Genomic DNA, 10,970 nt, shown 5'->3' with positions numbered 1-10,970 from the left:
TTACACTGCTATAGTGAATACCAGGTGGTAATTTGTTTATACAAGGACTGTTGACGGCAAAGCTGTTGGTTGCAGATTTTATCTTCTGGATCAAAACTCGCTAATAATAAGGGCCAAATCTCACCTGTTACCATAAATTAGAGAAGACGAGCAAGGGTATATTATTAACTGGCGTTTCGATATACAATTTTAAATTGGCACTCAAGAATCAAGGTATCTAATTGATATCAAACACGGCCCCATTAACTTCTGACCTCTATCATTGAAAAATTAGTAAAACACCGATACCTTATATTGTTGCAAACTTACAAGACCTAAAGTTAGCCATAACTAATATATGACAACCTCATGGTTAAAGGAAATATGCATAGTTCTGTGAATATTGTTAGTACTGGAACCGTTCTGCAGGATAACCATTCTCACATTAATAAAAAGATATGCTCCCATTGTGATAAACCTATTAATATCGATAAGACCAATCGAAAACCGGCACTTAAGGCTCTCGGCAAATATTTCCATGAGGAATGTTTTGTTTGTCACGATTGCTCAAGACCGTTAAGGCCCAAATACTTCCCCTTCGATCATCAACACAATGGTAATGTCGAAACCTTATTGCTTTGTCAGTATGACTATTTTAAGAGAAATGGTCTCCTCTGCCATGTCTGTGATGAGCCTTTGCGAGGACTATATTTTACAGCGTTTGGGAATAGATATGATGAAGAACATTTTTCGTGTACCATCTGTAAGACACCATGCGGAGTAAAAAAGTGTTTTATCCATGATGACCAGCTATATTGTCGATTTCATTTCATGAAGTACTTTTCCAAAAGATGCATAGGTTGTAAATTTCCTATATCAGATCAGTATATTGAATTCCCAAAAGGCGACCAGGTTTTATGTTGGCACCCTGAATGTTACGGTATTCACAAATACTGGCATGTAGATTTATCATCCGATACACTAAACCTACCTGAAATACCAAAATTAGAATTTAATCCTACCATTTCTACCGAAAGCAATTATAGTGAACAGGCTTCTAACCTAGATAAACAGATGCAGGCATTTTCGTTTATCCTAAATAAGACATGGTCGATACTGTATAGATTTGAAGAGGAGGCTGCGTCATGCATATCTGACATGTTCCAATCATTAACAATATCTGATCAAAAGAAGGGTGTAGAAGCGACTGCCTTACTAGTTCTTAAGACAGGGTGCTTATTTAAAGGACTTGATAGTTTAAACATATTCCAAATAGATACTCAACAGAAAGATCTACCCCATACACTGCCCAGTTACAGAGAGTCACCTGATTTTAAACCAAATTACTTGAAACTTCCAAAAAACTTATCAAAGAAGCTTATGATATACTTACAATTTCTCCGTAAACTGAATCAAGATGACAAAAAAAGTTCATTGAATATATCATTATGCATGTCTACAATAACTGGACTTGCGCAATATTTGAAGTTACTGACCAGATATGGTCTCCATATTGCCTTAGAAAGAAATAGATATCTAAAAACTGTTAACCCGTTAATGAAGTTTCTCAAAGAAGTTGAGAAAAATGAAATTTTTGATAGTGATCCATTTCGTTACATTAATATCCCAATTAATACCAATGATAATTGTGTTAGGTGTCAGACGTACATACAGGATGAGTGTATTCAGTTCAATGAATACAGATGGCATCTCAAATGTTTTAGCTGTAATATTTGCTCAGAATCTATCAAACCTAGTGATGTTACAGATGCAACTTTTAACAAGGAAAAAATGTTTATATTATGTTCACGGTGTTCTGTTGATGATGAAGTATCTGTACCAGGATTCAAATATGTCACAAACTTAAGCCAATTGATTTTTCTTCTAAAAATTGCCTTGGTTAAAACAAAGACAGTGATGGATTTACAAAATAAGGATAATAAAGTAGCAAACATATATGAAAATGGTAATGTACCATCGAAATTTTCCATGGAGCAAACCTATATTAGGACATTAAATGATGTAAAAAGGCTGAAATCAAGAAGGGAGAGTATACGTGTTTCCAACGAAAAGAAGGAAGCTCGCAAGTCTGTTGTATTAGAGATACCTGAAACTGAACTAGGTTCAGGAAAACGGGAAGATAAAAATTTAATTATTAAAACTGATACTCCAACTGAAAATAGTGGCCGAGATGAGCAACTATTTGGTAATAATAAAACGTTGACACTAGATGATATTTCAAGAATCGTTGCTGCAGAACAAGCTCGTGAATTGCGTCCAAATGCATTTACTCACTTTAAAACATTGGAAGATGGTAGCGATGAATTTAATTCAAATGAAAGGAAGCGAACAGGTGTATATTACTCGGAACTTGATAAAAGTGCACTTGTGACATTGAAATATATTAGTTTATCATTGCTAATGAGTGATTTAAAAAAATTCAACGATTATAGTTTTGATTTTGAGAAGCTCAGACAGCAGATTAGCAGAGAAGTTCGACCATCTCAAAATGGAAACTTTTGGAATAAAATGTGGAATATAGTAAATAAGGATGGAAAAAAATCAGCACCCAGAAAGGTTTTTGGTACAAATTTGGATGATTTAAGTTTGTATTGCGGGGTTGACTCGGAATTAGGTGTTGGTCCTTCCAAAATCCGCGTGCCTGTGTTAGTAGATGAACTAATATCTTCATTAAAACAACTCGACATGAGTGTTGAAGGTATATTTAGAAAAAATGGTAACATCAGGCGTCTACGTGAACTGACTAATCAAATTGATGCATTCCCATCTCGATCAATTGATTTTAGTAAAGAAAATGCAATTCAACTTTCGGCCCTACTTAAGAAGTTTTTGAGAGAACTTCCTGATCCTCTATTGACATCTGATCTGTACCTATTATGGATAAGTTCTGCAAAAATAAGTGCTACAGTAAGAAAACAAAAGTTGTTCTCTTTGATATTTGCTCTACTTCCCTTGTACAATAGAAATGTATTAGAGGTTTTGCTTTCTTTTCTAAATTGGACATCCTCCTTTTCTTATATTGAAAACGAAATGGGATCAAAAATGGATATTCATAATTTATCTACTGTCATTGCCCCAAATATATTGAGTTCGGGACTGGAAACACCCCATAATGTTGAAATGAAGTCACTTGAAGTGCCAGCAGATACGTTTGCACAAAACAATGGTGAGAATCATTTTTTGGCTATTGAAGTTATTGATTTCCTAATTACGCACAGTGAGGATATCTGTATGGTACCAACATTCTTAATGAAACTGTTAGAAGAAACTAAAAATTTGAAGTTGTCTACATTTGAGGATATTAATGCGTATGTATTGGAAAGCTTGCTTCATAACAAGATTGACTATTCAGAGTTTGAAATTAGAAAATCTCCTATAGTCAAAAATGCGGTAACTAAAATTACTAGGTCGTCGGTTTTGGAAGTAAAGGGTGCTATCGAGATTTCACAATAACCGTTATTAATTAATATTCTTTTTGACATTAATTGCCGTTTTTTTACATTCCAAACTAATCTTAATTCTTAACATGGACAATGAATCTCTCAAAATTTAATTTATTGCATACATAACGGAAATGAGGGAAACTGCTAGGACACATAATATATACTTAATTAAAAGATTCATAACATTCAAACTTTAGGTGCAATTTTATTGAACATTGCTTCCAATATGGGCTTAATAGGATGCTGTACTTCATGTATGTTGCATGTCTTAAGATAATCTGCATATGCCCATCTCCTATAATTTTTTATTGCCAAAGGCTTTCCATACAAATGCATGTGTAATGTGTTGCAAAAGCTCAGTAGCGAAGTGTTTTCGTGATACAAACGAATAGCTAGTAAAGGGATAGTTGTTTGTAATTTTGAAAATGGTATTTCTAACGTTAAAGTTAATACCTTGAGTAAGTTTCGCAGTGAAACTAAATCTTGTCTATCAATACATTCGACATCTAATGTATTGTAGTTTTCAGAAGAAAGAGAAATAAATCTGACCTTCAAAGCCTCTTCTGTTAATGATTCTTCAATGTTTCCTTCAAGATTTTGAAGACTACTCTTAAGATCATTATTATCATTAGCAATGGAAGCAAGTTCATTTTTCAATAAGGTATTTTTATTTTTTTCTTTCAACAGATTTCCTTCCAATTTCCCTTTATCTCTTTTAATTTCGTCCAATTCTTTAGTTAGGCCAACGTTCATAGTTAATAAGCGCTTGTTTTCCTTCTTAAGCTCTTGAATTTCCTTTTCTTGTTTTTGCTTCAATAACTCCATTCTGCCTTTTAATAAGTCATTTTCCTCTTTCAAGTTCTTATTGGTGTCTGTCAATGATTTTTGAGCTTCTTTCACCAGTTTTATGTCCTTGGTCAGACTGTCATTCTCTTTTTGAAGAAGATTTATTTTTTTTGTGCTAGCTGTAGTCAAGAAATTTGTAATTGCTGAGTTCTTCTCTCTAAAGGTCTGTTCAAAAGTGGTGTTACCATTGCATTGTTCTATGTAGTCCAGTATTACCTGTCCCAGTGGAATATCAAATAATATTAAACCTCTTAGTGTGTGCACTAATTTCTTTTTAAAGGCTTGCTGCTTTTCAATAAGAGAGTTACATTTTTCGATCGAACTTTCAGATTTTCGAACTTTATCTACCATATAGGAATACCGTAATTTGTATTGGTCAATATCTCTAAGCAAATTTTCATTAACTTCTAGTAACTCGAAGTAATGATCTAGATATACCGACATTTCAGACACCAAACAATCAGAACGATATATTAGATTTCCAGACCTTAATTCTTCTTTTATTGATGTTAAATTTACCAACAAACTAATCAACTCCTCAAATCCACCATTTATTGTAATTGCTTGGTATTGTTGCTGAAATTCCATCTCTAAGTTTCTAAAGTTATTACCAATTCTTTTCAAATAGTCCCCATAGCAATTACTTATTGCCCTTCCAATGTCAATATTGTAGCAAGATCTCAATTTTGTTATTCTCATCGAGTTGTTATATTTAGTGGGCATGTCCTTTGATTCCACATAAGTATCTATTGGTGTAAAACCATCGAGCTCATCTTCAATATCATTCAAGATCAAGTTGTCATTATCCATTGAAAAGAGTAACTTATCTGTAATTTCAAGAGCGGATAAATTCCTTCCATTTTTGTCAGCTGTACTACTGGATTCTATATCTTTCAGGGAACTAACCTTTCTTTCCTCTAGCAGTGGATTCTTGTTTATTTGTGATGGATTGGTATTATGCCTATAATTTGATGGATGGGAGAGTAAGTTACTTGCGGGACTAGGAGATCTTGGAGAAGAATTGATTCCAACACTATTGTAAATTGGTGTTTTAGTTGGTGACAATAGCGTTTTATTATTTAACTGTAAAATGACAGGACTAAGATTCTGGCTCATGCTTCTGAGATGTCCTTCATTTTCATCTAAAGCATTAGAGTAGAATATATCCTTAACAATACCAAAAAATCCTCTTTTATCCATTTGTCAATAATTTTTGTTATTATTATTATGATGTACAAATGTTCCTTTAAACAACTTACTCAAATATTCAACAAGTCTATTTTGGTATCGGAAATTTATGTGAGTCGTCGAAATAACCAATTCCTAGTCGTTAATAACAGTATTTTAGTGGATGTGTTTATAATGTGTTACTCCATAAGCAGAGAATATTTTGCCTTTATTGTCAGCATTTATTATGTAAAATGCTTCAGCTGGTGTCTTAGCAAATCAGTAATTTTTGTGTTAGTTTCCTTATTTGTGACTCTTCGCGCTTCACCACTAAAAACCACAAAAATATAGATGTACAATTAGACATCATATCAAAACAAAAAACATTTTTTTGCAAATTACACATTAAAGAGTTAGTCATTTCAATCTTAACAGTATAAGATTCTTTTGGCTACAATCGTTTGAACATTCAATTAGCAAATAGTAAATGCTTCTATAAATTAAATAAGTCAAAATCTTAGGAAAAAAGACGCTAAATTGAAAAAAAAAATACAATATAGTCAACATCAAATTGAGATTTCTTAAGCAGATGGTCACTGTTGCTATATATCCTTCGAATGAACCAATTGGCCACTAACCCAGGTATATTTCACATTTCTGTCGTCACCATTGAAAAACCATTTTGCAATTATATCCTCATGGTTTAATAACGGAGGTTGATTCCTAATTCCTTTTATGGCTTTGGTTCCGTTTAGTTTTTGCCAATAAAATAATTGGACATTTGAATTTGGAACGTCTAGTGATATTAATTGGGTGTCAAACTGTTTACCCACATCAAAACTACCTATTTGATCTTGCATGTGTAAGACGCCAGCACCACCCATAGTGGCTAGATACAAACATTCATTGACTGATAACATCACATTTATTTTCTCTTTTTCCTCGTCGGTTTTCATAGCCAAATGGCGTGATACTAGATGAGCATGTCTTGCTGATAATAGGATATCTGCTGAGTATCCACCTGATACATCGGTCCCTAACCCTACTGAGACACCTTTCTGTAACCACCATTTTACTCTACATTCGCCTGAAGCTAAAGCTGAGTTGGATACTGGGCAATGAGAAACTCCAGAGTTAGTCTTCTTGATCAGATCAGCTTCATCTTCTGAGCAATGGATGCAGTGTGCCAGCACAGTACGCTCCCCTAGCAAGCCATGTTGATAATACACGTCAGTATAGCTCTTGCATTCGGGAAAAAGAGACTTCACCCAGCTAATTTCCTTGTTGTTCTCAGAAAGATGTGTTTGAATATGTAGTTCATTCTCCTTTGCCAACGCGCCAAGAGCTGCCAGTAAGTCCTTGGAGCAACTGGGTGCAAATCTTGGAGTTATTATAGCATTCACTCTTGGGTCGTTCAAGTCATTCTTAAAGAATGATATCATCTCTTTGCAGGACTCTATTGAGTCCTTTGCATCCTCTATATAGTAATCTGGGGCATTTTGATCCATACACACTTTACCAATCAGAGCTCTTTGACCCAGCTTGGAACATAGTGTGCCCATTAATTTTGATGATTCTGTGTCAATGGTCGTGTAATAAGTAGCTGTTGTGGTACCTGCGCTCAGTGTTCTCTTTATCACAGATGTGTACACGTCGCTGGCAATATCCAGGTCTGCCAACGATGCCTCCAGTGGGAACGTGTATGTCTCGAGCCAATCAAGTAGAGTAGACTTGCCAAATAACCCGCAGTTCGGGTACTGGGAAGCGTGGATATGTGTGTCGATGAATCCAGGGAAGAAGAACTGGCTTCCACTACCGTCTGTTGCGGCAACTATCTTCACATCACTCTCGTGTACTGTTGGGTCATACTCGCGGACAGCATCCATGGGCTCGCAGTGGTCCCTGATCAGCACAATTGTTCCACATCCATCATCAGTCATATGCACCACAACCGTGCATTCCTCCCTCACGCGCAACTGGCCCAGCACCGGCGTGTCTATAAAAGTGCCATGAAACGCTACCAGCCTATAAAGTTGTTCCCGTAAACTAACCATCGCTAGTCATCTGCAACATGTCCATTGTTCAACGTGTGAGGAATCAGCTAGGACATATATATATGTTATATTAGCCCAATTTTAAGTCATCGGAGGAGTCATCCGGTCGTTGGGATGTCATGGGCCAAGCGATAAGGATCAAACGATAAGATAAAGATAAGATAAGATAAGGGAATAATGCTTACAGCTCGAGAACAATGCCCCCTATTAGTAGGGACCGGGTGAAGCTTCCATTTAGCGACCAAGTGACACCTTTTCTCGAGACAGCTACTCGCAGATGACCACTGCAGTGAGAGCAGAGGGAGGTAACAGCTGGAAATACTTGCTAGAGTTGGTGACTCGCACCCCCCGCACAAAGGATTACGTAGTGTTCTCAGTGACAATATATATGATTACGTATTTGTGGTGTCCCAGTGGGATCTTGGAAATGGATCTGCAATTTAATAGGAGAGGATCGATCTTGTGCTTCTTGTAATGAGCAGCAAGCCTCGTTTCCCTTTGGCACCACAGGATTTGCAAATGAAATAAGAAAAAAGAGAGGCTTTGGATTTAGAAACGTGTGTTGTGGGGACTGGGGGACGTGCTAATCATCGGTCTTCAACTAGCATCTCGTCGATCCACATTGCTGATACATTTCTGCACTGCTATTGATTTCTCTGAGAGCATACCTGTTGCGAGAATTTGCTACAAGATTACATCCTTTGATCTGGAATATATAAGCTGAACTGCTCCTACAATTTGGACACGATGTTGCGGAAGGTGGCCACGAATGATAATGTGGAGAAGGCCCCTACAGGCACTACACACTGGCTTCTCAAGATAATCATGATCCCGTTCACTGCTCAATATTTACTAGTATGCGGCTACGTCATACTCCTTGGAGTTATCTTGCTTGAGAGGAGCGGTTACTCGGCATTTGGCCTGCTAGAGAAACGCCAGGACTACTTCCACAACAGCCATGCTATAATGCTGAGCTCGAGGCAGGACCTCGGTGTCAGCGGGCCAGCCCTCTACGAATTGTTTGAAAAGCACTTGCTAGATGCATACAGAATTCCTGGCAGGTATCCCGGTGGAATATCTACGCTATATGACACATTCAGTGAGTATGTGTTCAAGGGCACCTCCCATGAGAATTGCTCCGTGGAGACCTCGGCTGTCGCTAAGCTTACCAGAGATGTCACTCCACTGCCTATCCACTCCCATAATGACTACTGGCGGGATGTGCCTTTACTAAAGGGCCTTGCTTATGGATCTGTTAGTACCGAGGCTGACGTGTGGGTACACCCACACAAAGATCATCCTTACAATAGTTCTACCGACAAATTGGAAGACTATGTACTTGCAGTGGGACATGATGAGGACTACATAGACCCACTAAGAAAGACTCTGGAAAAGTTGTATACAGACCCGCTTCAAAGCTTGTTGGAAGGTGTAAACTGTGGAAAGAGCAATAACAGTAAAACTCAGAAGAATGGTGTCTTTTATACAGCCAATCACATACCACTATTTTTTTACATTGATTTCAAGTCTGATGACAATATTCTGACATACAAACTATTGCTTGAAAAGTATTTCACTCAGTTAATCCAGGCTGGCTACTTGACTTACTATGATATGGATACTGGTAAGATCATCCAGGGGCAAGTCACTGTAATCATGACTGGTAATTACCCAAATAATACAGATGTCTTAGACAATGGCAAGGCAGATGGTTATTTTGGTGACCGCAAGCGATATTTGTTACAGGATGCCAACCTGCTCGAACTCAACGAAGAGTCAGCTAAAATGGCTGTCACCGCATCCACATCACTCTCAGAAATTTTGAAGATGGTTGGCTCCAGCAACTTAAAAGTAATAATGAGAGGCCATTTGGACAAAGAAGAAATAACAGCAATTAAAAAATACATCGATAATGCTCACTCATTCGACTTGAAAACAAGGATATGGGGGGTTCCAAGTTGGCCTCGTAAGACCATGAAGAGGCTCTGGAAACAACAAATTGAGGACTTAAACTCGGATTTCCTCAACGTAGATGACTTAAAGGCCGCAGCTATGTTTTAAGATATAGCAGGTCGATGACAGTCCGTCCCAGCCTTCATTTATTCTTTCATTACTGATACAGTTACTGTTGTAGATATTATTATAACTGTAGAAATATGGCAAATTATTTAAACAAAAAGTTTACCGACAAGATCTACTGGTCTTCGTGGTCGGACCAGAAATGTAACGATATATAATGATTATTTACTTTGCTCTTTATTAATATTCACTATGATTCTGCTCTTTTATTGTGCAATTTGGCGATGAACCAGAGTTTTTCACGTTCGGGAAATAGGAGGACAATGGGTAATCAAATGACCGTCATTCCAAAGTGAACTTGAGAGTTATAAATCCAGGTGGTTACAGCTCTAGATAGGTTGCTATATTCATTTATAGCATTGACCAAAACATTGCTGGGCAAAGCATACTGAATTTTTTGCAAGATGACTGCTACAGAAGATCCGATCAAGATTACCACTAAGGAACAGGCACAGGAGTTCTTAGACAGCTTCGATACATTTTTGTTTGACTGTGATGGTGTTCTGTGGTTGGGAACCCACTTATTGCCAAACACCAAGGAGATCTTAAAGATGCTCGAGGATGCTGGCAAAAACTTAGTCTTTGTTACCAATAACTCTACAAAGTCCAGGAAACAATATACCAAGAAGTTTGCTGGTTTTGGTATTGAAGTATCCGAGGAAGAAATATTCACCTCTGGTTATGCTGCTGCTGTCTATGTGAGAGATTTCTTGAACTTGCAACCTGGCAAGGATAAGATTTGGGTTTTCGGTGAATCTGGTATTGGTGGTGAGTTGACTGAAATGGGCTTTGAATATTTGGGTGGTGAAGATGCAAGACTTAATGAACCCTTTGACGCCTCTACTTCCCCGTTCCTAGTAGATGGTCTTGACAAAGATGTCAAATGTGTTATTGCTGGTTTGGATACAAAAGTTAACTATCATCGTCTAGCTGTAAGTTTGCAATATCTACAACAGGAAAATGTGGAATTTGTTGGTACCAATTGTGATTCAACTTTCCCCCAAAAGGGTCATATTTTGCCAGGTGCAGGTTCCATGGTCGAATCATTAGCAACCTCATCTGGTAGAAAGCCAGCATATTGTGGCAAGCCTAACATGAATATGTTAAATTCCATTGTGTCAGCTAAAAAGATCAATAAGGACAGGTGCTGTATGGTCGGAGATCGTTTGAATACTGATATGAAGTTTGGTGCCGATGGTAAACTTGGAGGAACTCTGCTAGTTCTAAGTGGTATTGAAACTGAAGAAAGAGCTTTTGAAATATCTCCCGATCATCCAAGACCAAGGTATTATATCGAAAAACTTGGTGATATTTATGAACTACTTAAAAACTAAATGAAATTTTATTAGTTAAACGCGAAATAATTATTGTTAGTTTGTTT

The 10,970-nt window shown here is 37.1% G+C and overlaps 5 protein-coding genes across 5 annotated transcripts; 3 read left to right on the top strand and 2 right to left on the bottom strand.

Moving 5' to 3' along the window:
* Positions 1-348: 348 nt before the first annotated feature.
* On the top strand, positions 349-3,453 carry LRG1 (GTPase-activating protein LRG1; the record flags this gene model as incomplete). Its single annotated transcript, XM_445418.1, has 1 exon — positions 349-3,453. The coding sequence occupies one exon, from the start codon at positions 349-351 to the stop codon at positions 3,451-3,453; it is 3,105 nt and encodes a 1,034-aa protein (XP_445418.1).
* Positions 3,454-3,629: 176 nt separating this feature from the next.
* On the bottom strand, positions 3,630-5,489 carry ADY3 (Ady3p; the record flags this gene model as incomplete). The annotated part of the gene is made up of 1 exon (XM_445417.1): positions 3,630-5,489. The coding sequence occupies one exon, from the start codon at positions 5,487-5,489 to the stop codon at positions 3,630-3,632; it is 1,860 nt and encodes a 619-aa protein (XP_445417.1).
* A 569-nt stretch (positions 5,490-6,058) lies between these two features.
* Positions 6,059-7,510, bottom strand: GUD1 (guanine deaminase; the record flags this gene model as incomplete). The annotated part of the gene is made up of 1 exon (XM_445416.1): positions 6,059-7,510. The coding sequence occupies one exon, from the start codon at positions 7,508-7,510 to the stop codon at positions 6,059-6,061; it is 1,452 nt and encodes a 483-aa protein (XP_445416.1).
* Positions 7,511-8,257: 747 nt separating this feature from the next.
* AIM6 (Aim6p) lies at positions 8,258-9,571 on the top strand (the record flags this gene model as incomplete). Its single annotated transcript, XM_445415.2, has 1 exon — positions 8,258-9,571. One exon carries the CDS (start codon positions 8,258-8,260, stop codon positions 9,569-9,571), a length of 1,314 nt encoding a protein of 437 aa, XP_445415.2.
* Positions 9,572-9,993: 422 nt separating this feature from the next.
* On the top strand, positions 9,994-10,923 carry PHO13 (4-nitrophenylphosphatase; the record flags this gene model as incomplete). The annotated part of the gene is made up of 1 exon (XM_445414.1): positions 9,994-10,923. One exon carries the CDS (start codon positions 9,994-9,996, stop codon positions 10,921-10,923), a length of 930 nt encoding a protein of 309 aa, XP_445414.1.
* Positions 10,924-10,970: the final 47 nt, after the last annotated feature.

Source organism: Nakaseomyces glabratus, chromosome C (genome assembly GCF_010111755.1).
Source record: "Nakaseomyces glabratus chromosome C, complete sequence".
Taxonomy (NCBI): domain Eukaryota; kingdom Fungi; phylum Ascomycota; class Saccharomycetes; order Saccharomycetales; family Saccharomycetaceae; genus Nakaseomyces; species Nakaseomyces glabratus.
The sequence above is the reverse complement of the archived record's forward strand: the minus strand, read 5'-3'. Positions and strand labels throughout refer to the sequence as shown.